Source organism: Haemorhous mexicanus, chromosome Z, assembly GCF_027477595.1.
Source record: "Haemorhous mexicanus isolate bHaeMex1 chromosome Z, bHaeMex1.pri, whole genome shotgun sequence".
NCBI lineage: Eukaryota > Metazoa > Chordata > Aves > Passeriformes > Fringillidae > Haemorhous > Haemorhous mexicanus.
Genome location: NC_082381.1, coordinates 87,480,006 through 87,507,613, shown reverse-complemented (window position 1 = coordinate 87,507,613; position 27,608 = coordinate 87,480,006). Strand labels below are relative to the sequence as shown.

At 44.0% G+C, this 27,608-nt stretch overlaps 1 protein-coding gene across 1 annotated transcript in view; it reads left to right on the top strand.

The window, feature by feature from the left end:
- The window catches only part of LOXHD1 (lipoxygenase homology PLAT domains 1), a 149,420-nt gene that overhangs the window by 6,552 nt on the left and 115,260 nt on the right, over window positions 1-27,608 (top strand). Inside the window, exons 2-4 of the mRNA XM_059837021.1 lie at window positions 9,321-9,435; window positions 19,191-19,271; window positions 20,076-20,260. Coding sequence (XP_059693004.1) covers window positions 9,321-9,435; window positions 19,191-19,271; window positions 20,076-20,260 — 381 coding nt within the window. The remainder of the gene's footprint in view (window positions 1-9,320; window positions 9,436-19,190; window positions 19,272-20,075; window positions 20,261-27,608) is intronic.

Sequence of the window (27,608 nt, the reverse complement as noted above, 5' to 3'; positions counted from 1 at the left end):
TTTAGCTGTCAAAGTTGCAGTCAGGATGTAGCTTCCAGATTCACAACATGTTTTTGTCAGGTTAAGGCCTCCTCTTGGCTGACTACTGCTGCTCCAAGAAATATTCACTTATTTATTGTCAGTGCCTTGTGGGTGCAGCTATTTCTCCAGGCATTGTCAGAGGGGTTTTTCTTCCTTGCAACACTGTGACACAAATACCTGAGTGGCAACACTTAAAGAAAGACTGAAAATAATAATTGTGGCTTTTGTTGATGGATTTACGTGCACTGCAAGACAAGCTGGACACATATCACCCAGGAGTTGTGCATTGTTGCTGTAATTGAATGTGGTTGTTGGAAAGCAGGTCTTTTTGGCACTTTGTCACCCGATGATCAGAAATGTTGTATTTTTCAACATCAGTTTGGAGGTCTGCATTTTATAGACATCAGAATTGCAGTAGTATCTCAATCAGAATGTCTCTGTCAACTGTGTTAAAGACATATTTGTAAAGAAGGCAGAGGTTGGAGATGGAAAAGCTATAGCAATTTTTTTGTTAATATTTCTTTTTACGGTGCTGTTTGAATTGTAGAAACTCTGTGCTGTGTCTACTCAAGTTGGAAAGTTTTTACTTTTTCCTAGAATCATAGAATCTTGGAATGGTTTGGGTTGGAAGGGACCTTGGAGGTTACATAATTCCAGTACCACTAGACCAGTTTGCTCCAAAGCTCACCCAACCTAACTCACAACAACATCTAACAATGCTCATGTAAATATCAGTGACACACATAACTTGTATTTATTACAAGCATCTATCAGCCACCTTTCCCTGCTTAGGCCAAGCATCAACATGAAACACAGCTAGAAATCAGCTCCCAGGAGCCAAATGTGCTGGTTCCTCAGCCCAGAGCTGCCAAGGGTGCAGTGTCCCCCCGGGCTTTCAGCCAGTGTTCCTGCCATGGGGTGGCTGTCCCTGCCCACAGTGGCATCCACACATCACCTGCTGGTGGCTTTGCCAGCTGTTGACTCGGTGGCTTTGCCAGCTGCTCCCTCCTGAACACATTCCTGCTGGATTCAGTGCCTCAGGCCAAGCAGTTTTGAAACGCTGTTGATGTGGGCGTGTTTTTCTCTGCGTTTTGCTCTGTGAAAACAGCTCAGCTGTTCCCCAGAAAAAAGGCTGTGAGAAATGTCTTGCCTTGCTCATGGCAGGGAGCATCCAACATCCAACACCTGCAATGCCTCCAGGGCAGGGATGCTGGGCAGGAGTGGGCAATAAAAGAATCTTTGGTGAAATTGCTCTTCCTCCTACCTGGGTATTGTTGTCAGGGCTGGCAGCAAGGAGAGGGTCACTCTTTGATCTTGGTTTTTCTCTCTAGGTCACTAGAACAGGGTGGGGTCTTATTAGAGTCTGGCAACATAGAACATAAAGCCACAGAATGGTTTGGGTTGGAAGGGATCTTTAAGCTCATCCAGTGCCATCCCCTGCCATGGGCAGGGACATCTTCCACTGTCCCAGGTGGCTCCAAGCCCCATCCAGCCTGGCCTTGGACACTTCCAGGGATCCAGGGACAGCCACAGCTGCTCTGGGCACCCTGGGCCAGGGCCTCACCAACCTCCCAGCCAGCAATTCCTTCCAATATCCTATCCATCCCTGCCCTCTGACAGTGGAAGCCTTTCCCTGTGTCCAGTCAATCCAGGCTCTTGCCCAATGTCTCTCCCCAGATTTTTTAAAAGCTGCCTTCAGGTAATTGAAGGCTACTAGAAAGTCACCCCAGACCTTTCTCTTCTCCAGGCTGAACTCTCCCAATGCCTCCAGCCTTTCCTCACAGGAGAGGTGCTCCATCCCCCTAATCAGAGACATGACAGACAGCAGGGAATTACTTCCAGCTGCATTCTGCAGACACATTGCTCTACCGCAGACTTTGTTCAGTGCTGCAGATAAAATCGATTTCATATTTTACCCAGGCTGTGCTGCACACCTCCCATTGGACAGAAATTTCTAATGTTCTTGTCAATAGTGGTGACTCAGAGGCACCCCATGTCCTGGCAGGTCTTTCTTGCCTCCAAGAGACAATGAAAGAAATGGAACAGGTTTCTGTTGTGTGTCTCTCTCCCCTGAGGCACAGTGTTTTCCTCCAACACAATTTAAGCTTGAATAAAAAAGATGTTGATTGCTAAATTAATTCTACTTTACTGTTCCAGCAAAGAACTAAGGTGCTTTTTCCTGGTAGTGCTCTGGAAAAAATACTCTTTTAAGTGGTAGCTGGAGCTCCAGGTGAATCGAGTTTGGCTTCCTACTGTGCGTGAGAATGAAATGTTAATTTTTACAATAGCTGATTAAGTAAAACACACTCCAAACCATGACTACTCTGCCTGTGGGAACAGGCAGGACAGTTTTCAGCTTTGGATTTATATTTTAAGAGATAAATGATATTTCAGAGCTCAAGATAATAATACTTGTGTGTACCAGCACTAAGTTTGCTTAGAAGAAAACCTCCCTAATTCATGTCCGTGACAAAGTCTCAAAATGCGAGATGCTATTAATTCTGCAATTCCTTGTATAAACTATGAATAGCAAAATGTGTAACAGTGTGCAAGCAGTCCAAATATTTGTGGAAAAAAACCCTCTCTTTTGCTTTGAATAATTAATTTGGCATCAATGCCAGAGTCAAAAGCTTCTTTCCACGAAGCACATAAAGAGCAGGCAATCTCTCATAGAGTGTGGGGCCCAAATCTGCTCACAGTTCTGAGGTACAAATCCAAAGCCATTGTGCTCAAGTCAATGGAGTTAGCCAGGATTGGCTTCAGAGTGAATGAGAGGAGAATTTGACTCATTTTGTGTGTGACAAGAGATTATTGCACAAATTGTGGCTCACTAAAAACAAACAGGCTGCAATTTAAAAGGCTCTTGTTTGTGGTGGGTAAAGGATGGTCCTGATTAAACTGCAACCATCATAAGTATTTAACTGATGTGTTCACATGCAGAGAGCATTGTTTTGTCAAACAGAACCTATAACAGTCAGCACAGACCCTTAAAAACTTCCAAGTATTTTGCATAAATGTCAAGGTACTCCTCAGGTGCTCCAAGACAAACACACTCCAAAGTGTTTCAGGAGAAGCCAGAGTGATTGGTGCTTTGCATGAATCAACATGAAGTGAATATTGAGAATAATCAGCGAATTCCCAGCTGGAGGTGCAGCAAAGTGCAAACAGCCATTAGTGCTGCTGAGGTAAATGCATCCTGCTAAACAGAAGCATCTGAAGGTAGCTCTGAGAGCCACAGCTTCAAAGCAGTTGGTGTTGATTTGGGCTTATGCTCAAGGTGAGTCACAGAATCCCAGAGTGGCTCAGGCTGGAAGGTACCACAGTGGGTCCCCTGGTTCCATCTCCTTGCTCCAGCAGGGTCATCCCAGAGCACAGGGTACAGGATTTTGTCCAGATTGCTCTGGAATATCCTCAGTGAGGGAAAATCCACACCCTCTCTGGTCTCTGTTCCCCCCCTTGATCACTGCACAGTCAAGTTCTTCCTCATGTTCAGGTGGAACTTCCTTCTGTTTCTCCCTGTTCCTCTCCTTCCACTGCTCTGCATCACTGAGAAGGGCCTGGTCCATCCTCTGACACATCCCTTCAGAAACCTGTGGGTTTTGCTTTCCCTCTCCTTTCCCCAAACTTCTCACTATCTTTTCTGTCTTATTTCACCTGCTTAATCATTCTAGTGGCACAACCTTTTTTTTTTTTTTTCCTCCAAGGGGCAGTCTTGCTAGACAGAAATTGGGCACCAACTCAGTTCTCCATATTCACCTCATGAGAATGTGACCTGACAGGGCCTGCAGTCACTGCCACAATTGATGCTGAGCAGTGCCATGTTGTTGAAGTCTTAAAAACCTGAATTTATCAGCCAAAGCACTCTTCTGTCCTGGAAATATTCCTTTCTTGGGCAGCTAAGGGAAGTTTCCATGCTCTTGGCTAAAGCGTCCCAGTCTGCACTTGTCAGTGTTTATAGTTTTACAGTCATTTTAGGAGTCATTTTGAAGCAAGTGTTTCTCTACTCTCATCATTGATTGGATGGATTTATATTAGCCCACTTCATATTTATCATCTTCTCCTGCAAGGCAAGGAAAGGGGTGTGAGTGTTTCCAGCAGTGGTGCAATGTAACTCAAAACTGATTTTATGCTGTCTGGATCCTGCGCTTGAAATGGCCATTTCTGAATGCCTCTTTTCAACAAAGAAAGTTCTGTCTGTAATTTCCTTTATTGAGCTTGTATTTGCCTGAGAAAAGCAGTAATGGGTTTGCAGTTTGTAGCAAATCAGCCCTGTTTAGCTTGCTGGAACTTTCACCAGCTTCTGAAGGCTTCGTGCAGGATAGCTGAGCAGTGGAGTCAGCTGGGGATTCAATATCTACCAGAAGAGATAAGTGAACTAAATTCCACTTGATTGAGATAATATTTGGAACAAAAGAGCCTGTATCAGTAAGTGTATTAAAGCTTTGTATTGACTCAGCCCGGCCTACTGGGAGAAAAGCAAGATTTGGAGACTGGGCCGAAAGTCAGTCATTCCCATACTAACACTTTGGGTTTCTGTAACCTGGCCGTGATGTGAGCACTCAGAATAGACTCCCTTTGACCTTGAGGCAGGGTTGTTTGCCACCTAAAAGCACCTTGATGTAGAGGTCTTCCTGTGAGCAGAGGCCCTTGCAGCATGATGATCAGACTGGGGTCCAGCCTTGCCTTGGTGGTCTCCCTCTGGGGCTCCTCTATCCAGGGGCTACCATAAACTTCATAAACTTCATAAACTCAGCCAACATTGCTAGGAAAAGCATTAAGGAGTACCACACATCACAGAGTGATTTGGCTTGGAAGGGACCTTTAAGAATATTTAATTCCAAGCCCCTGCCATGGACAGGGAAAGTCTCCAGTTGATCAAGTTGCTCCAAGACCCACAGCAGCAAGGGTTCATGACCTGACCACTTGGGTGAAGACCTTTGGGAATCCTGTCCATGTCTGAAGGGAGGTGAATGACCAGTGAAAGTACCTGGAGACGTGGGAATGTCGTTGTTTACACCTTAGGTTTGACCAAGAAGGAAGTAGGGGCATCATGGGTGCAAAGTCATACACAGAGAGGCCCAGAAGCCTCAGCCAAAGCATGTCTCAGTAGGTTAAAACAGCAGGAACACGTAAAAGGAGTTGTTTTTTTTACATCCCAGAAGTCAAAAGTTATTGCAAAACTCTGAAAACGCATCATGTAGGAAAGTCTTTGGTGAGCATTAGTGCTCATGATCCAGAAAATAATGGGGATGGACTCTCCATGAGAACTTGGATCTTTGGAGTGATGGAGAGTGTGAAAAACAGGAACTCAAAATGGGAAGATTAGAAATACCATGGGGTCATCCAAAAAGGAAGTAAGGAACTTGGTTAGAAGATGTATGAAATTTACAGGATACCTAAGAATTCAATTTCTGTATTTTTCTAATGTTCTCTTTCAAAACTGGAGCATTGAAGCAGTAAATTTGATCCTTCTAACCTAGAGGCCAGCTTTGGTTAGATAACTTCCACAGATATCCTATTTCAAGCTATTTAGTTAATTCAGTTTTATCATCCTAAATCACTAAATGCAAGATGTTTATGCCAGCACTTTTGCTAGCACTGGACATGTTCTCTCAAAGCTAGAATATCCAATTATTCAGGAACGAACTTGAGGGTGGTTATGAAATGTCACTAACCTACAGTTCTTGTTGAACTATATCATGGGTGCTGTTCTCAGCAAAGGGGCTAGGGTACAAATGTTTATCCCCACCCCAGCTCTGCCTTTTCTGTCTTCTGGGCCCTCAAACTGCAGAGCAAATATGACAGCTGTCAGGGGCTTAGAAAAAATTATTGAAAAAAATGCAAAGAAAACAAACAATCCTGAATCTATACTGCTGAACTTCCATGCCTTTGAAGGAAGTGGCTAAATAACCTGCATTTGTCTCCTGCCTTTTGCAGAAGGAGCTGGCATCAATATTAGCATTAAACTTTAATTTTCTTCCTGTAAAGGAAATTATGGGCCCTGCATCCATGACATCACTGGAAGTCTGGGGCATCATGTATTTGCACAGCTGGCCATCCAGCAGTAATGCTGGTAAAGAGGTGGCAGGGCTCCTTCCCCCTTCCAGCAGTGCACTGTAACCTGTGTCAATTGCAGTGATGTGCTGTTGTCATCAACCCAGACCCTCCTTTTGTCCCTCAGTGCAAAGTTAATTAAAATGGGCTTAACCACAATGTATGCCTGATAATGGCATGAACTAATCAAGCAGGGCTCAGCACATCTGTCCTGGTAAAAACTACTCATCCACGTGCTGCCTGCCCACTGCACTGCATGGAGGCTGATTTTGGGGCTGTGAACCTAAAGGGCAGCCCATCTACTCGGGCTGTCATAGTTTTGCAACTGTGAGACCCCCATTGCAGAAATCAGATGAGGGATTGGATTTTTATGGGGGGAAACTTGTGGCTTGGTGGTGGGTTTTGTCTTAGACACTGTCCCTGTATCCCATCACCTTACTTGCTAGGGATTGAAAAGTGGGAGTAGATACTTTTCTATGCCTTCAGCAAGGAAATTAAGATTGGTTGTAAAGATGAGGTGATGTCAATACCTGCACAGGTGCCGCAGAGCAGCTCAAGAAAATGAGTTTCTCTTGATGGGCAGGTTTAATGTGGCAGACTCTGTTATATGGACCATATAACCTGCAAGTCCTAGCAGTTCTCTAGCAGTAAAAGAAACTCACTAGAAAAACTGTCTGAGCTTTTGAAAGGTCTCTGGGAGCTTACAGATTGTTGTGATGGCTCTTTTTTTCTCTTCTCATATGAAAAATGCCTGTATGCTAGCACAAAGTTGAACACAACTTGACCTCACCCCTGAAAACCAGAACAGGGGCAAGTTTTGCTTAGGCTCTGTGGTGAAAGATGAGACAATGCCTAAAGATCCTTTTCCCTAAAAAAAGCTTGGACTCATGGAATCACTGAAGCTGGAAAAGATCTCCAAGATCATCAAGCCCAACCTTTGACCAAACACTAGTTGTCAACTAGACCGGGCACGAATCTCGCAGAGGGATGCTGAGCCGTAGCTGCCGCTTTGGCAGCGCCCGTAGCAAGCTCTGACAGTGACAAATACTTCCACGGCACAGATAAGTCATAATGCTCCTTGAGACCATCAGGCATAAGAGGCTGCTCTGGATGAGCACAGCGATATCCTAAGGTGAGCCGGCTGTTTCCGAAGCTGCAGCCCCGGAGCGGCGGGCGGTGACTCACCGGGGCAGGGCAGGGCAGGGCAGGGCACAAACCTCCCTCCTGCTGATGGCTAATGCAAACACCTCGTCTGTCTCTCCCTGCCTCGCCAATCATCTCCCGTTGGCATGCGGGAATGCTAAAAGGAGGAAGGTGAAATGAAAATATTACTCATGTGCAAGCTGTGGATCCCATATTCTTCCTGGTTTTTGGTTTGGGGCTTTTTTAGTTTTATTTTGCAAACAAATCTCTTCTTCCTTTGAGCCTGTAAATTAAATAGACCAGCCCAAGGGATGCTTAAAATGTTGCCGAGCACAGATCACAACTTCTTGTACTTATTACAATAATGTTCCCTTTTCTGTCCTATTTATATTCATGGGAAGGTGAGATTAGGAAAATATTGCACTATTTTTTTTTCTCAATGCAATAGAGCTGATGGAAATAAAGAATAGTTTTTAATCAGTTTTACATGAGTGCCCTGCATTTTGCTCTTTTGGTTGAAATGGTGATTAAATTTCTTTCTGATGATGTTTTGAGGGAAGAGTGTTATTGTGGAAAAACATTTGATGATCAGAGCAGAGTCACAATATATTTTTTGTGCCTTTTGAATAAATACAGAGTAGAAGAATAGAGAATAGAGAATAGAGAATAGAATAGAATAGAATAGAATAGAATAGAATAGAATAGAATAGAATAGAATAGAATAGAATAGAATAGAATAGATGGACACTAATAAAAATATGTAACTGTTGTGATACACCCATGAAGACGAACATTTTTACAGCATTAGTTGTGAGAAATCCCATAGTTAGCAGTCAGTTTGTGCAGGATGAAATGCTGAAAGTACAGCCTTTCCTCTAGCTGATACGTCTGAGGTTGAGATGCCATCACTAGATCATGAACATCATGTTATCTGAAGCCAAAAAGAGCCACCAGGGTGCATAGCTTGGCCACAGGCAAGATTTTCTAATTTCTTCCAGTTCCTTCCCTGTCAAGCCAACCAAGATATGTCCTTTAGTAAAGTAACCTGTTTTCAAGCCTCAAGTCTTGTTCTAACATCACTCATCATCCTAAGAAATGTATGTCTGACTACAGAATTATTGTTATTTGAATCTGTCTAACTCTGCCTTTTGGCTATTGGATCTTGTGATACCACTTGAGTAAAAGGCCCTTTTTAACTTGTGTGTCTCCCAAGAAGATACATGTGTGTGTAAAAAAAGCTATCACTCAGTCTACTACTTGGAAAGATAAATAGATAGAGTTTGAGACTCTAATTTAAGTGTTTTCCTACCTATTGTCAGGGGGGTTAGTTTGGGTATCAGGGAAAGGCTCTTCCCCCAGAGGGTGCTGGCACTGCCCAGGCTCCCCAGGGATGGGCACAGCCCCGAGGCTGCCAGAGCTCCAGGAGCCTTTGGACAGCGCTGCCAGGGATGCCCAGGGTGGGATTGTTGGGGGGGGTCTGTGCAGGAGTTGGACTTGATCATCCTTGTGGGTCCTGTGAGAGACTGGAAAGATTGATGTCCTGTTGAGCGAGCTTTTTGGGGCCTTCCAGGCCTCTTCCAATTCAGGACACTCTGTGATTCTACTCACGATTTACCATTTTGTCTTTGGTAAAATCTCCATAACAACCAAAATGCAAAATTCTTGGCTGTAGTGATGCCCCAGCTTCCATACAAATATCTTATCAGAGCAAACAGGAAAGCGTGCATTGCATTGACATGTGCATAAATGAAAAGTGGCTCAACAGCTTTAACACTTCACATAAATTCATCTGCTCTATGTAACACATGCTCATGCGTTATGGTAGGGGAGGCAGCATGCTCACAGAGAAGTGTTTTATTTGCAGCAAAGTCCATCCTAACCCTCTCTGCCCATGTAAAGTGTCTCCAGCAGTTTTGTTTGATGTGATGATTTTCAACAGCTGTGTTCACTACACCCTGTCCAAGAGATGGGTTTGTTTGGGCACAGGGTGCATAGATCCATCTCTAGGGTGTGTTTATCAGCTCAGGTTTGGTGATTACTCAGATCTACAAAGGGTGAAGGCTCTCTCCTGTTGTCCTGATGTTTCTTTTCTCTTTCCACAGTTTATGAGGTGGTGACAGTGACAGGAGATGTCCGGGGAGCAGGAACCGACGCCAACGTCTTTGTCACTCTCTTTGGAGAGCACGGCATCACTCCCAAGACTCATCTCACCAGCAAGTAAGTGTCTGAAAGGAAGTCTGTATCTTTGAGGCCTGGTCTTCAGGGACTGCTAAACTATTTTGATGAAACATAATATCATGCTGATGGATGTGGAGGGAATAAATCTATACAGTATTTTAAGATCAGCAGGGAAATCTGAATTTTTGCCATGGCGTATTTTGTACCCAATCCATTGCAAACCTGCATTCCCTTCTGTAGGTGGAAATCCACGTTACATAAGGCTCGTATTTGCAAGGTGTGGGGATATTTGCTTTTCTTAGAGCTTAATTTTGGAGCTCCCAAATTAGGAGCTGAGAATATTCATTGCTTGTTGAAGTGGGCATGATGGGCTATATTCCCATGCCTGTATCCCACAGAGGTCTCCATGCTAGTCAGGTACAGACAGAAATGTCCTTGAATGATTCTGAAGAGTAACTCAGTGGGTTTGAAGTAATGTTGATAGATAACCACCTACAACCAGCCATAGGAAATCTGAGGCAAACAGAAATGGAAGAATTTAAGCTGACTCCTAATTTAGGCTGCTTCCATCCTATCTGCTGTATGCTTTGCTGCACACCACTGTAGTTGCACATCATTCTGGTGGCCCGGTTCTATTTTCCTCCAGCTGATGTCAACACCATCCTATGGATGTGTCTTCTTATTCCTTATCAGCGTGTTGAACATAGTGGGAGCCATATTTTATAAGAACCTATTAAGATGCTTTTGACTAAATAGCTTTTTTCTTTTTTTTTGGTAAATTTTTTTTTATTTATAAAATGAGCACCAGGGTCAGCAGGTGCTCATTTCCCATGAAATTGAGATGACTTTTTACAAAGTACAGCTCTGCTTGTACTAACTTCCCCTTAGTCAGGCAATTGCACTAAGATAAATCAGAAATCCCTTCTCCAGAGGTCCTGGGAGAGGCTGTGTGTCTCTGTTTTTCAGTATTTTATTGTTTTGGTTTTCTTGAAAATGTGTTTCAGACTTATTAATCCTGTGCTAATGTCACACGGTAACTTCACATTTTCTCCATTTCTACAGCACCGACAAGAGGTACCTGCAGCTATTTTAAATTTTACCCTCAAAAGAGCTTCTCTTCCCAGTGAAACAACTCAAACATGAGAGTCTGTAAAGAAAATGATATGGGAATGGTAAAGAAAATACATGAAATTTCAGCCCTGTTTGCCATATTTCAAATTCAGAGACCAGAGCTAGGCAAAGGAGTTCTATTATCCCAGAATTTCTAGAAACACCAGGGAGAGCTTCCTGATTGTATATTATATATCTATATGAAATGCTTTAGTTTTTGTTGTGTGATTCTCATCCAGACATCCCATCAAACTGACAAAGTGGAATGCCATTTTCTTTGATGTAACAGAGAAGGCAAATGAGGCAAGGACCTAAAAGGGAACGTGGTTCCTTTGCAGTGACAGAGCTGGGAGCAGCAGCAGCAGCTCTGCTGGGGAAAGAGCTTCTAGCCTCCAAACCTGCCCTGTAGTATTTGGCAAAAGCATCAAAGCAACATCTGCTTTTCAGGGAGTTGTCTTGTGGTCAGCACTTACATAAATAGCCATTTCAGTGGGGAAGCACTCATCTGCTCGAGGCTATGGGAAGAACCCAAATATTACCCTAAAAAATTAATAAATAAAGTCTATGCCCTTTAGAGAAGTCAAAATATGTCCATCAGCTGTGACATTAAACATGGTGCTGGCTGTGTAGGTGGTTTTTGCTGGCACTTAGGGTAATGCCTCCTCTTTCCTCCTGCTCTCACCACTTTTATTTTGTGGAAGGGAAAAAGAAAGGACGCAGAGATTATTTTAGGTTGCAGCAGCAGCACTCTGAGCTTGTTTAGACCTGAGTTAGCCTTTTGGGCTTGGTCCCTGTTGCTGCAGTGAGCAGATGGCTGAGGTGTGGAAAGCAAGGATGAAAGGCTTGGGAAGAAAACCTTCTGCAGTTCAGGGCTCTTGAGACTGGTCCCGTAGGAGGTGACCTCCAGAACTGCCACCACAGCTTTCCACGGGGGGTTTCCCAAACATCAGCAAAATTTCTGTGTCTCTAAGCAAAGCCTGGCACTTTACAGTGCTCCATCGAGGAAAGGTGAGAAAAAAAATCTATTCTGGACCTAGGAGTGCCTTCAGACCTGCTTAACTGATAGTCTTGTCTTCTAATTATGAGGAAATAATGAAAGAGTCAGTTTGCCCCTGTGCCCCCCAAACTTGTTATGCAGCTTTGTGAATATGGCAAAAGGATGGAATCTCATGCATCTTTCAACTAAATGTTTACACGAGTTCACTTATGACTGCAAATGCATGACATTTTATAGGTGTTTGCATTTCCCCATGTATGACAGACAGCTAAAATATCATGCATTGCCTAAAGATGGTACGACCACTTCACCTTCTGGTTAGAATGGGTTTTTCCTGTTTCTTTCCTGACTGTGTGCTGGTAGTGAAAGACATGACTGTCCAGGTCTTCTTGTCATGGGCTGCAAGGGGGAAGACATGGCAAGCTGATGAAATGTGTGTTTTTAACATTGGCCAACAATATGGTAACTGTGAAAGACACAAGTCTTTGCCATGACTGGTCAGGAGGAGCATCCTTTCTGGAAGTGACAGCACTCAAAATCTGAGCCAAGAGCTGAGTTCCAAAGAGGGGGTCTACAAGAAAGGACATGGAGTGATAGGACAAGGGGGAAACTGCTTAAAAATATCAGAGGGCAGGGTTAGGTGAATATTAGAAGGAAATTCTTGGCTGTGAGGATGGTGAGGCCCTGGTATAGGTTGCCCAGAGAAGCAAGGGCAAGGATACTCCAGGTCAGGTTGGATGGGGTTTGGAGCAACCTGGCATAGTGAAAGGTGTCCCTGCCCATTGCAGGGGGTGGAATGAGATGGACTTTAAGGTCCCTAAGGTCTCTTCCAACACAAAAATCTTGTGATAATGTGATTTATTTTGGAAAAGATGTTCAGGCAAGTAGTTGAGTGCCTGGGCAGGGCTGGGATGACTCTTCCTTTGCAGTCACTCTCTGCCAGTTTGGGGGCACTCTATTACTGGTGCTGGCAGAGTGCTGCTTGGGCCCAGAAGCTCTTGGCAAAACCCCACTTCAAAACCCAGCTCGTGCAACTCCTAGGCTCCCCATCCACCACACTGCACCAGGCACAGCTCAGCCAGAAGCTAAAAGCACTACCACAAATTAATTTCTTTCCATAGGCACCATCATGGACATGTGGGTGAACATCAAGGCTTTGCTTGGTGACATTTTGACAGTTGTCAAAACTTTTCCCACAGGTGTGAATTGTTCCTCTGTGGTCCCACTCTGAGCAAAGAGTGTTCCACAATATTTTATTTCTCCATGCTCACGTTCTTCCCACCCATCTGAGGCTGGGGAAACAGTACAGCACTCATCTGGGAGTGCCACTGCTGGCTCATTCACAGGTTTTAGTCCAAACCCATGTTCTTCTTGCTAGTGTAACTTTTCAGTGTTAGGCTTACTTGGTCCAGCTGGGGACAACTGCAGATAATATCACAGAGAGGTTTTTACCTTGAGGAAAAACAAAAGAAGAAGAGTTAAGAGAAGATTTAGTAGCTATGACTATGTTGGAAGAAAGATGAAATAATTGGTGACAGCTGGCTTTCTACTGAATTTGATGACAATACAGAGGATTTAAAAAAAAATTTCTCACGGTGAAGGCAATTAATTGGCAGTCACTTCTACCTGATCTTGGGTGACTACAGAGTTTTTCCTGTTCCTTAAGCCAGCAAATACATATGAATTGCAGAGTATGTGCAGGATAGTCTTCAGAAGATGGTAACACTTGTAGCCCGAATACAGTTAAGGTAAAAGCCCAGTGGAAGAAGCTCTGATTTTGTTATTTAACCTCTCTGGAATAAATGAATAAATACAGGAAAGAGATCTTATTTACTCTGAGCAGTTAATATAATAAGTTAGGCAGTTGGTGCAGAAAGGGCTGTTCAGGTTTAGGGAAGGGAACAAACCCCTAGTGCAGAGGTGGAAGGATTCTCACCTTGCTGCCAAAGTGCTGCTTCAGTGAGGAGCTGTGATCCTTTTCCTTCAATGCCACGGGAGGTTTCCCATTTTACAGCTGTTTATGTGTCTGACTGTGCCCTGATTTATGTCTGTACAATTCTGCAGCACTTTCAGTGCTCTCTAAAGACTTAATGGTCTGGGACAACATTAAGTAACAGCACATTTTGGAGTCCGTATTCACTTCTGAAAGAGAAAATAAGTGGGAATTTTTTTTCTTCTCTCTTGCTCAGTCTTAGTAGCCAGGCTATGTCTTGTATTTCAGGAATAAAATACCTGGGAGAGTGCTTAGACCGAGGTGTTGAACAACCTGAATATAAGAGTGGGTACAACTGGCATATGTATAAATTATAATCCACCAGCAGCTATGAAAACAGCAGCTGGTGGTACAACTACAAGGAAGGTCAAGCCTTAGAGAGAAAAAGAGGATTTTGCTTAAAATAGCCAGATTTTAAGGGAATTCAGCTGTTAGACCCAGATCCCTGCTGATCAAGTGTCAGCTGCATTTTTCAGACTGTAAAACCTGGCCAGTTTTCCCCTTGGGATGAGAGTAAGGTGTATTCCTGGAACAAGCTCAAGCATTCTGTCTTGCTCCAAGCCCTGCCCCTATCCCAACTCATTAATGTCAGTCTTAAAAACACGGGAGCTCATTCTCATTGAAAACTTAAAAATATTTCTCCATGGCAAGGGGATGAAAATTTTTAACACACTAAAATTTACCACAGTCTGGCAACGTGAATGTAATTAAAAATGTTATTTAATACTGGGAAATACTGAGCAAACTTTGCACTGTTCTTGGTGGCACTGTTTGCTTGGCATACAGTTTCTCTAGAAAATAATAGCCAAACTGCAGATAACAAAGACATCCTCATGCACAGTAGTGGGGTTGGAAAGAAATTATCTTTAAGGTATCCAAACCAGGACATTCTCTGATTCAATGGTTTTATGATAAAGCATACCTAAGACCACCTAAATTAAACACCACTACTTTATTTTGTTTATGCAAATCACACCACCAAAGATGAAGATATCTGATATTAAGATGATGCTGCTCCATGCAGTAAAAAGTGAAGGAGCACTTACTCAAAGTCTGTAATTAAGGCTGTCTGAACCTGTACCTGGGATGCTTATGGATAAGGCAGAGTCTGCATGTCCTATGGCACTTTGTAAAGTTTTGGGGTGCATTCAGACTCCCACGGTTTTGGCCTGGTGTTTGGCTCCTGGGTGTCATCACTCTGCTACATCTCTGAGCAATTCATCCCATCCAATTAGACCCTTTCAAGCAGGGCTGTTTTTTCACCAATTTTTCAGTGCCTGCTGGAGCAGGATTCATTCTGCTGGTCGATAACGTCCTTGGTACAGACATTGACAGTGGCTGTGCTTTTCTGCTGGTTTCCTCTCCATCTGGAGTGGTTTTGGACGTATGCTGCCTCATGTGGTACTCCCAGCCACCTGCTGACTGATGCTGTCAGCTTCATGACAGCAGCCTTGGCTAAATATTTGCAGACCCAACTCCCTGGAGTATTTGTTGCTCCAAGGAGGAGGTTAATGATGCTGCTATTGGAGCTCTGTGCTAAGAGCTGCTATGGTTTGAACATATGGGGGATTTTGTTTTTGTAGTCAGTTTGTACATGACAATGTCCTCTCTCCAGGAGTGATCGACAGTGGATGTGTAGGGAGGGACAGAGGGACACATTGCCAGCATTTTTCCAATAGCTTTTGCATCTTCTGGCAAGATGCCATCTTAGCCAGAGGCCTGATAACACAGGTTCACACAGCCTATAATGTGTATTAGACAACCTGAGGATGAGGGGAGCTGTCTGCACTTTCAAGCCAGGAAAACAACAGGGACAGATGAGTGCTCATCCCTGACACCTTTTCATGGCACCCTTATAAATACTGGCTGAACTGCAGAAGGAAAATCCTACATGGAAACAGGATGTGGAGAGAACACTATAGCAATTGCAAATATATGGGGAAGGGCGCAGGAAATTTCTTCCCCCATTGTGTGTTTTGGGGAAGAAATTTCCTTTCTGTCCCTCTCAATTCAGCTCTGACACACATTAAATTCTGAGGCCAGCTCTGGGCCCTCAGGACAGCAGAGACAACGAGGGGCTGGAGCATATCCAGGGCAGGGAACGGAGCTGGGAAGGGGCTGGAGCCCCAGGAGAGGCTGAGGGAGCTGGGAAGGGGCTGAGCCTGGAGAAAAGGAGGCTCAGGGGGGACCTTGTGGCTCTGCACAGCTCCTGACAGGAGGGGACAGCCAGCTCTGCTCCCAGGGAACAGGGACAGGAGGAGAGGGAACGGTCTCAGGCTGGGTGTGGGAGCTTTTGATTGAATATTAGGGGAATTTTCTCCACCAAAAGAGCTGTCCAACTCCAGAACAGGCTGCCCAGGGTGGTGGTGGAGTCCCCAGGCCTGTAGGGATTTAAAAGCCGTGTGGATGTGGCACTTGGGGACATGGGTCAGTGATGGGCTTGGCAGTGCTGTGGGAATGGTTGGACTCGATGTCCTTGGAGGGCTTTTCCAACCCAAATGATTCTGTGGTTCTGTGGCATTTTACACTGCCCACCCACAGTGCATGAGAAACTCCCCTGACCTAGCAGGTGAACCAAGTAGCATTTATTTTTTCCTAGAGACAGTCAGCCTTTAGGATGGTTTGGGCTGCATGACCTTCCAAAATCATCCTATCATCCTCGATACCTCCAGCTGCTGCTGAACATCCATGGCAGGAGCAGGGAGACCTGTGGGCAGCACTTCAGGGAGATGCAACCAAGAACTGACTCTTTCTAATGGTTTAATGGAGCATTTTTAAAATTTTGTTTGAACTGACATCCAGAATAACACTTTGTGCTTTGGGCAGCCCTTAATCCATAGTGCTTCTGCTGGCAGTTCTGTGTGTACAAGGCATTTTCAGGTAAAACAACGAATGCAAAGGCAGTTTAAAGGATTGTTAGGCAGGGATTCAAAGATAAATTGGTTTAGGTTACTCCATCACTGCTGGAGGTCATTATTTTTATGCCTCTGCTGGGATCAGTATCCAGGTTTTCTGTCTGTTCCTAAGAAATCACCTGTGGAAAGGGTGCTGTTAGCCGATCAAAAGGGAAGAATATTATCTACAAACACTCAAAATTTCCATTTCAAAAGTGACTTTTGTCTAGGTGGTGGGGTCAACTCTTTTTAACTCACCCTCATAAAAAAAATTACTTGCACAAATGTTTGTTTAATGTACTTTTGCAAACAAAACTGCATTATAGAGGCTTTCTGCTCATCAACCCATCAAGAAGTGGCAAAACTCTCATGGCACTGGCTCTGTTTGTGCCTATGGCCTGCAGAGGAGATGAATGCAGGGATTTAAAAATGCTATGCTTGAATATGTACCAGTTCTTGCAGACTTTTAGCAGCACCACTAACCCAACCAGGGTACAAAGTGTTCTGAATGATTGTACATTTGCAGAGCCACAAGCAGCACAGCCTGCAGGCAATTACTCAGCTGAAAAATATCTGAAAACAGCTTCAGATTAAAAGAAATTAAATTAAAAAATATATATCTATAAGAATTTTGTGTACTAGTCTTTGATGAAGCTCCTTGGATGTTTCTTACAAAGCAATTGGGAAAAATGCTGCAACAGAATATGGAAAAAGAGAGCTTCTAGAGCCAATCAAATATGTCATATAACACACCCAGCTAAAACATATTTCTGGAGTTGCTCTGGCCTGTTATTTCAGATTAATGACAGGGCTCTAGTGAAATTCAGAAGATCCTTATGGTCTAAAATCCCTGAGTTTGAACCCAGTCAAGCCTGAACATTGCAAATTTAGTGCTGCAATTTCCAAGCCATATTTTTCCTGCTTTATTTGTCACCAGGGCTGTGCAAGCCAGTGTGCCTCATTGTTTGGTGTAACAAGTTCCTTATGGTACTCTGGCTGTGAATGTATCATCCTAGTCTTAGCCTGGACCAGACTCTGACATAGCCCAGCTGTAATTTCTCCTTTTCTTTCAGTCTTTTGTTTTTTTAGCCTACATTTCAGTGTAGCGATTCACTGCTGGATATTCCCCCACTCACTCCCTCCCCATGGAATTGGCAGTGCTAGAAGGAAGGGCTGGATTTTTCTTTCCCATTGGTGTTGATGCAGCAGATCCATCTCAAGGGAAGAGACTTGTCAAACTCTTCCTTACCCTTTGACAGCAAGACTTCCCAGGGGTTTGACTCCTGGGCTGCATCACGTTTTCCAGTGCTTCCCCAAGCTATTTTGGGATGCACTAGGCATCTGCTCAGCGGGCACTTTTGGATGCCCTGCAGAAGGAGGTTTGCTCCCCAGCATCCCCCCCAGCAAATAAGAGAGCCCAGCACGGCGGCAGGACTGCCACAAACCAGCAGCCAGAGGGACTGGTGCACTGGGAGCTTTGGGCTGATTATTCTCCCTTAATGCTTCCATGCCATCTCCGTAGCAGTCTGCAGCACTGCATCGATCTCCGAGCCAATGCGGGGAGAAGCTGCTGTCATTACGATGCTCATTCAAGCCTGACAGACTAATTGCCTTGCACTCGCTGGCTGCTTTCACTCCAGCAGCCAGGCTGGGGGAGGCTGAGCCAGGTTTAATTGCCTCTTGTCTTCACGGCAAGGTTAACCATTTTAGCCTTTTCGTACACAGGTGTTGCGCCTGGCACGAGGTGTGAAACAGCAGACTGGACGAGGAGGAGGAGGAGGAGGAGGAGGAAGGCTGGGCATGGGTTTAGCAGAACACAAAATGACCTGTAAGCAAGGCACATGCAGGTCCTTCAGCAGCAAGCAAAGCCAAGCCCCCTTTCTGGGATTATTAATATTCATTAACTTTCCGCGTGCAAACCGCTTGTCACCGTGGCTTTGCTCTGCTCCAGCGCTGTGGTTTCTTGTTCATTTTAATACAGCTCCTGGGTTTTGCCGTGTTTAATCATCCATAGCCATGCTTAGCAGCCCAGGGGAAATGGGGGCCCATCAGGGAGGGCAGGTGGGAGAGGCTGCGTCTTCAGAGCTTTGCCTTGATGTTACTCATAGCGTTTTCATGGAAAATACAAACTCAGAAAAGGACAGAGCTGCTTGCCAAGGATGACGCTGCAGGCTAGTTCTACATCCCCTGACCTAGGCCAATAGACTTTATATTCTGCACTTGCACCTGTGAAATACAAACTGCACATTTAACACTTCCCAAAAAAAGTCAAACTACTTCCTGCCTACAATTGTTTTACCTGGAAGGAGATGGAAATTGTAGGAGGAAACACCAAAATTTCAGTAGTTGTTTAAAAAAGTGATGGGCGATGGGCCTGGAAATTTGGATGTGGTTGGATGTTTTTATCTCTGGCTGAGTCCTGGGCAGATCTATGGCCACACAGGGAACTTGGTGGAGCCCTTTGCCCCACCACCAGGAGCAGGTCTGCTTGATGCCTGGAGGCTAGGATGGCAGGAGAGGTCATGTCTGGGAGTGGGACTCTGAGACAAAAAGCATACTGCATTTCCCCCAAAGCTTCTGCCTCAGCTTCTGGAAGAACCCTTGGAGTGTGAGAAGGAAAAAATCTGCTAAATGTCAGCACCTAGAGCACCTAAAACCTGTCGCTGGGGAGAGGGCACTGAAAACTAGGTCTTTCCAGCATTAGGAATGACACTTCTTTATCCTTACACGCTAGCACTTGCGTGCCTGCTGTCAAGGCTGCTGGTTTTTCACCATTCCTTTTGATGCATGTGCATTGCAGGAGCAGCACGGCCTTTGAGAGGAGCAAAACAGATGTGTTCCGAGTGAAAACCAATAACGTCGGACAAATAAAGAAAATAAGGTACCTGCACAACACTGCTACCACAACACCTGCTCTGTGAGGTGCTAATAGGATGACAGGCTGTAGAGGTTTAAGCATTGCCATGTTTTATTCATTATTTCTTAACGTGCTCCCATCAAGGTGGAGTTAAGGGGTGGTAAAAGCTTGTTTACTGCCGAAGATTTGAACTGAAGTGTGAAATCACCTACGGTATTGCTTATAAGTATCCATGCTCCCCACCAAGAGTTGTATTTCTGTCATATGCAATCATGGGGAAAGATGTTTAGGGCTGTTTTTATGTCCCAATGGAGTTAAATGGGGTTTGCCATCCACTTTTGTTAACTTAGTGTAATGTAAATGATAATTATTATGTTTAACCACTGTCTGACTGACTAATAAAAAAAATTTAAATTAGCAAGTAGTACAAAGAAAGCTGGGAAGAGGTGGTTAAAACAATGCAAGAGGAGAATAGAGCAGGAGGGGTACTGGGTGGGAAGGGAGCCCCTTATATTTTAGGTATGCAGTGCAAGATGAATGAATGTATATGTTGAATGAATGTGGAGGTGTAGGTATGTTTGTGAGAACCTCCTTGCAGGTAAAAGACTCACAGACTCACCTGTGATCTCTGCCCATATGGAAGGTTGTTATTTTTAACATACCCTATAAAAGCACATAAGTTCCTTGAAACTCTTTGGATTGCCAGCTATAAATGGGAAATATGTGTACAGCTTCTCTAGCCTCGCTTAGTAAATAATATTCCACAAAATTATGGTGGTAGTAGCCAGTCTCAGCCAGAATACTGAAACAGGGTTGTTCTTCCTCTAGGATTGAGCATGACAACACTGGACTGAATGCAGGGTGGTTCCTTGACCGTGTCATCGTGACCGACATGAACAGACCTCACCTCCGCTTTTACTTCCCCTGCAACAACTGGCTGAGCAAGGAGGATGGGGATGGGCTGTATGTCAGAGACCTCATTGGCAGCCTGAATCCCATGGATGTGCCCAAAAGTAAGGCTTTTTTTTAAAAAAAACAACAACTTGGCTTTCTGGTGCCTTGTGGGAAAGGACAGGGTTGCTTTGAGATGATCTCGTCGCATAAAAAGTAATTGTGTAGTCTAAGCTAATTTAAGTTTTCTTTATAGTCAGTGGAGAGAGATATAGGAAGATGCAAGATGACTCAAGAGGGTAGTTTCTTCTTCCAGTGTTAGATCTGCTGTCTTGGTGCGGGATAAATCACTCTTTAGAGAAGTTCCACTCGTTCATCACGTACTGAGGGATCTGTGATGACAACATTAAATTAGATGGAATACCTACAATGTATATGAGAGGCATCCTACCCTGGAATATGTAGCTGGTACCCCTGCATGCTCCCCAGAGAGGCAGCGTGGTTGCAGTCCTGTCCATAAAGTTAAGTGTTTCCAGTCTGTGGTGATATCCTGCAGGAAATTTCCAGAGGGGACCCAACCCTTTTGTTGTAACTCTGCACTGGTTTTGCTGTAACTCCACGCTGGTTTTGCTGTATGTGTCTGTGATACCCAGACTGAGCTGCTGCCTGTTTTTTCAGCGTGGTTTGAAGCTAATGATGTTGAAATGAGGCTAGGACAGCTTGCACACCAGACACGTACTCCCAAATTGGTACCAGCGTGGCGGCCACGCAGGGACGTATGGCACATGTAACATGAGTGATCAAGATGTGAAAGAGAAGCCAGCAAGCCAGCCTCAGGTGGGATGTCAGCACTCCATCTGCAAGTGCAAATGAGGGCACAGAGCTGCGTGTTCCTCATAGACTCACCAGGGCACTGCTCCTTTCTGGGAGCTTAACTTTGGGCATGGAAGGGAAGGCCATCAGCTACAGGTCTGTGGGGAAAGAGAGCTGTGTGGTTTGGTGCTAAAAAGAGGAAACTTGTGCTTTTGCCAGGATTGAATCTTATTGAGAATAATTAGTAGACCTCTTGCAATAATGTTGCTGACATTACCGCTGAGGAGCAATTATTTGGTAAAACCAATTTATTGTCAGACTTACATAGTGCTGTGAGCATTGATAGATGCTCTTGGAGGGCAAAGTATTGTTCTTTTTATTGAGGTCATGTTAACAGGGAAAGAATATACTAAATTGACCTGGAATCATTGAGTAATTTTGCACTGTTAAGATACAACCTTCAAAAAGAGTGCCAGTATGTCGAATATGTAAGCATTAAAGGATGCTGCATGTGAGCTAGCATGCACAAATAATATCCATGGACAAGAAATGCATATTGGAGCATTTTAAAAATGCAGACATCCCCAGGGTGGCTGCCACAAGGGAATGAGATAACGTCTGGAGACGTTATCTGCCAAAAACCCACCCAGTTACTTCTGGGGCTGTGTGTGCTGAAGTATCTTGCTGCTTTTTTAATCAAATTGATTTGTGGAATGGAGAATCAAAGGACACTCGAGGGGCAGGAGGGCTCTGGAGAAGGTAGTGTATGAGTCAAAGCAATGTACGATTAAGGAGAAGTTCCCTTGAGGAGGAAGTCAACCATTCAATCTTAATAGATCTTTAAATGACAGAACACCTTATCCAAATTTATTATTGCCTCTGCCTGGGAGAAATGATTCAAGGGAACGTGTGTGATTTCCTCCATCCTGTTCAACACCTGTCTCACAGCAGGAAAAGACTCGTGGGCTAAACCCTCAGCTGGTACAGGAGAGTGCAGCTCCAATGACATTGCTGGAGCTACTTTGCATTTCACAAGCAGAACAGCCAGTCCTGAGCGCTTGCTCTTCTGGAGAAGCAGCTCTGGGATATGGATGAACTGCTGTCCACGTGCTTGGCCCGGGATAAATATGAGTAAGATCATCTCCCGAGCGTGAAAGAAGAGATTTAGGCAGGCATTTGTCAGAAATGCATCAGCTCTCACCACCTTTATCAGACACAAACCCCCGCTGCTGAGCGGCACAGGCTGGGCTGTGCGCGAAGGCGGGAGCTGGGCTGAGGCCAGAGGCATGGGTGAAGGGTTGGATGCCTTCCAGGTGGCAGGTCTGAATCCGTAAGAGGAGAGGGTTAGCTCAGCTATCTCAGGTTGCAGTTCCCCTTGAACCATAATTAATGAAAGATAAACATCCCCAGACTGCTGTGGTGAGCTGTCAGCTGCAAATGTAAATGTATCTGAATTAATATGCCTCCCTCCGGATCCACAAAGGTCTGGAATGAGATTGTGATATGATTTTTGTTGTACATACAAGTCGTTTGCCCTGAATTTGGTTGGGTTTTAGGGTATTTTGTTTCTTCTTTCCAATGGATTAAGTAGTGATGTTTACTCTTTCAGTATTAATATTTTCTAGGCCCCTAGATAATGAAAAATTATGTAAGTTTATGTAAGGAAAAATAAGTAATTCCCTCCTAAGTCTGTGTTCCCATTAGCAGTTCAGTGCCATATTCTTCTCCTTTCTAGTTATGTCTCTTCAATCACATCTTCAATCCATTTATTACTTCAGTTTTTCTTTATAAACCTCTCAGACACTGTTGTTGCCAAACTTAGCTTCATGTTTCCCTTTCATGCTCCATTTGCTGTCACAGTCAGGAATGTTTTTGGAGGGAATCAAACAAGTTTCCTCCAGGTTCCCTCTCCTGCAGCACCCTCAGCTTTTGATCTTCTCCTGGAGAACTTTCCCATCTTTGTCATGAGGATTTACCTTCCTCCTTTGAACTGGAGGTCACTGCTGGAACCTTCTCTGTGCTTTGTGTGGGAAGGATGTGGGCTTGAAAAAAATAAGCTCCTTTTCTTTGTAATATTTTTGATTCATTGAAAAGGCACCTGAAGCCTATTTGAAGGGGGGCCGTTGGTGCTTGTACCAAAACTGACTAAACTATGGGCACACTCAGCCTCTTTCTTGGTGAGGAGCACAGGCCAGATTGAGAATTTGTGTAGACAGTGAGTTTTGGAGAGATTAATTTTAAGGGAAAAAAAACAAAAAAGAAAGAGGAATATTTTAAAAATGCAGAAAATAATGTGTGGCAAAAAAACCAGTCAAATATATAAAAAATATGTAAATATGTAACCATATAAATATAAATATGCATGTATGTATGTATGTTGGAAAAAATGGACACACACACTCAAAACCTGAAAGTAGAGTACTTTTCATGATCAAAATAGCACTACCATGGGTGTCTGACTTGGCAGTTGCAGACACCTGAGTGATTGCATTTACTTATCCGAATGAAGTGCCTCCTGTCAGGTTCCCTGTGGAATGCCACACGTTTCTCAAGGAGAACAGTTTACACCTTAAGTATTCCTGCTTGAATGACCCTCTATTCCCTGTATTCACATCCATGGCATCATATGCCCACAGGCCTTTGACAGGGATAGTGTCACAGATTCTTATTTACCCAGCAGCTTCTATTGGCAGCCTGGATTAATTTACACTACAGGTATTAATTACAAGGGAGGGCTATTGTTCAGCTTTGTGCTGCTTCACTTGAGTTTATGAAGCCTGAGGATAGTATGGCTGTGGCTGAGCCTCTGTGCAAGGGACAGGCTCAAAACTGGAGCCAGGTGCTGGTTTTCCTCTGAGTGTTGCCAGTTTTGGATCCCTCTGAGGGGGTCTGAGGTCCTGCCAAAGTGGTGGGGATGCATTCATAACAGCTTGCAGCTGCACTGGGAGATCTGCTGACCCCATAGAGGTGTAAAAGGACAAGAAATTCAGGGGTCAGTTCATAGAATCACAGAATCCTCTGGGTTGGAGAAGCCTTCCAGAATCACAGAGTTCAACAGTTTCCCCAGCACTGCTCTGCCCACACTGCCCCACGTCCCCAAGTGCCACATCCACATTGCTTTTGAACCCCTTCAGGGATGGGGACTCCCTGGACAGCTGTGCCAGTAACTGAAGTCCCCAGCCCCTTGTTTGATACTTGCAGAGTGGTCAGGAATCATTTGTGCCACTCAGTGGACAAATCCCCATGTCCCCCTCCCCACGGTGACTCTCCTTTGCCTGGACCTCACCAACCTTTGCCCCATGGTCTTCATCCCTGCAGGTGGGACACCAAGGTTGTGTCATTCTCCATCCCTGTGTGTGATGAATACAGCTTTTCATCACCTGGCTGGAAAGCAGGGAGCCCTGAAAGCTGGTCTTCATGTGGGTTGCAGGGTTTCTCAAGGCATAATGCCAAAACATATCTGCAAAGCTGAGTTTTGTCCAGATTCATAAAAGGTGCTGAGGTTTGTTTTGGTTAGATACCATGCTGTTTATCCAACAATAAACATCTTTGCTTGGGGGGTTACCGCAGGCAGTTAAGGCTACTCAGCTGCTTGAGGTTGGTCTGGGCTCTGCACAGTGTAAGCTCCAGTTATGCTCAGAGCAAGGGAAATAGATATTGGCTGCTCCTGATTTCCCTTGAAACCTCTCGCTAATCAAACAATGCTCTGTACATGCTTTACTCTGAGAAAACAGAATCATTCATTTGCAATGGGGATGTTCACTCACTTGGCCCTTAAAATCATGCTCAAGAGCACAGTGAGCTGAAAATTAATTCAGTCTCCTGTGCAATTCTATCTTAGGCTAACCTGTCAAATTTTGGTCAAATCTTTGCAACCTGCCTGTTGCAAATGAGGTTGAGAGTGAAGGACTGGTTTTCATCTGGCTTTTTGGCCATCAGCACCCTGAAATTATTTAGGATTGGACATGATGGGTTATAAATGTGCTTGGGACAGCAACTCATGTCAAACTCTTTCAAGGGTGAATATTCCCAGTGGGACAGAATTGCATGTGTGACACCAAACTGAAGAACTACTTCAATCTCTACTATTTCTGGGTAAAGTTTAATCTTTTTTGGCCTGTTAATAATGAAAGTGAGGAGCACATTGGTGTGGCACACCTCGACCTTGAAGATGGAAGGGTTCCAACACAGCTGCATTGTGTTTAATTTTTCCATATTTAAATGTGTTGAATAGTCACCTATTTCTATTCTTTATTATTATTGCTATTATATTTCAAAAAAAGGACCACAAGAGGAGAGCAAATATAGCTGCTCTTTATCTGGGGGCTGGTCTTTTATAGTCGGTCACAACATTTCTGCTTTGCTGATACAAGAAGCAGTTTTGAAAGGGAAAGTCATTGGTTGTGTCAGTTCTGGCCTGATTTGGGGCTGATACATGGTGCATCTGAGAGTTTGCATGGATATGTCCTAAGGGTAATGGCTGTGGAGTCACATTGAGCAGCTGGGATTTGGGTTCTAGTAAAGAGGTGAAATTGGAGTGGTGAAATTTCCCTGAGTGTTGGTGCAGGCAGAGGTGGGGGTCTTGCCCTTAAAAACATTAGAAAAATGTCTATTAACAAAGCATTTACCTGCCCTAGGTATTCTCTGAGGTTTTCAGATCCACTATGACCTAAAACTCATGTATCTGAGCTGTGAATGTGAGCTTACTCCTTTGCTCTTTGGAGGATTCTTGGGTTAAGGCTTCACACTTCATTGTCCAGAGTTTTCATGTTGGCTGTTGGCTGACTTGAAGGTTTATGAGCACTGACCTGGCTGTGACTTGAGGAAACACCTGGAGCAGCAAGTGCTGGTGCAGATGATTCACTTTGAGTCAGAAGCTAAACCCTTCCTTCCATCCTGGGATGTGCATGTCCTTTAAGGGCTGGGCTGAATCGGAGCTGAAACTGTGGCAAATATTTCCCAAAGATGTTCAAAGCTCAGGCAAGGAGCAGAATTTGGGGTGTGAGGCACCAGCTGATGATGCCCTGTCAGATTTGCACCCCATTTTATAAAAAGGTTGGGCTTGAAGACCAGCATTGGTCCCTCATGGATGAGTCTTTGTCCCTGGAGGGATTTAAAAGCTGTGTGGATGTGGCCCAAGGGGACACGGGTCAGTGGTGGCCTTGGCAGTGCTGGGGGAATGGTTGGACACAATGGTCTGGGAGGGCTTTTCAAACCCAAGTGACCCTTGGATTCCCCTGGGTTTTGTTGCAAAATGAGGTCACACGATTTCACACTTTTGGAAACTTTCATGATGTGAAAAATGAAAAAAGATAATTTCTAAGGACCCAGGAGCTGAGGAAGAGGGAATGAAATATTAATACGTGTTATCTTCTCATCAAAATGTGTCTCTATTTACTCTGAAAACTCAAAGTGTATAATCAGCACAGGAAAATGCAGATAAATATATCTATGAAATACATATGAGTTGTTTGCTTCTGAGTAATGGTGGGTACCCTCTGTGTGCAGGATGAGGCCTTGCTGCCTGGTGAAGCATTCAATAAACAGGGTGCCTAGAAGGAGTAATATCTTTTACCACCCATTTAAAACACTGGGAAAAAAAATTGTCATGCTACCTGGCATACTGAACATCCAGAAATGTCTTTTCCTTTTTCAAAAATACTTCCTATGATCTAACAAGGGCTTTACTTTCCTTGCAAACTTTGCCCAGCTTATTGTCACTGGTTCCAAAATGAGGGAGCTGTGGACATTTTACCTGTCACACCTTTCTTTTTTTCCTGTGGTTTTTTTCTCTTTTTTTTTTTTCCCCCTAAAGATAGGTAGGAGGAATGAAAAATGGAAATGTAGAAATAAAAGAAACACTAGTGATTTGAAAAACGCAAGAAATACACTGAGACCTGAAATGGGACAGAAAAAGAGATTTGTAATTCACACAAAGAGAAAAGATTTTGGAGAGGCAAGAGTGTGTGGCTGGTAAATAGATCTCTGTGTACCCAATACAAAACAGAGAGTACAGCATGTTTTTGAAGACATGTGATAATTTTGACTAATTATATCTATATATGGAAATTAATTCAGCTTTCAGTTTTGAAATGAAGTAACTTTTTTTAAAAGTTCTGATCTATTCAAAGCAAGACTGAAGTACAGAGTGAACAATATGATTTTTGACAACACCATAAATTTATTTCACTTTTATTTCTCAGCAAAAGTGGTTAAACCAAGAGGATATTCTCAACTATTTCTTCAATTTTGATAATAGCAGATGTGGTGAAAGCAGAAAATAGATATTTCTTTTGTGAAATATTTGCCTTTTTTTTTTTTTTTTTTTAATGGGCTCCCACCCTGGGGCTGAACTAATGAAAAATAATGATAAATCTTGGAGAATTAGATGAACAAGGATTTCTGCACTGCTGTCACAAGGTGGGTTGCCATGTGCTAAGCTCCATGCTTCTGCAACTAAACCACCATTGTCTCCTGAGCAAGGTCGTTTAAAGCTCACTTCAAAAAGTCATCATCACTTTGAAGTCACAGTAGGAACATCAGTTTAGCATATCCTACAAGCAAAGCCTCCTGCATGTGGTAGATTGCCTCTCACAGGCCCTGCAGAGGGATGATCCAGGCTGAATCCTAACACATTAACTGTTTGGGTGCACGCCT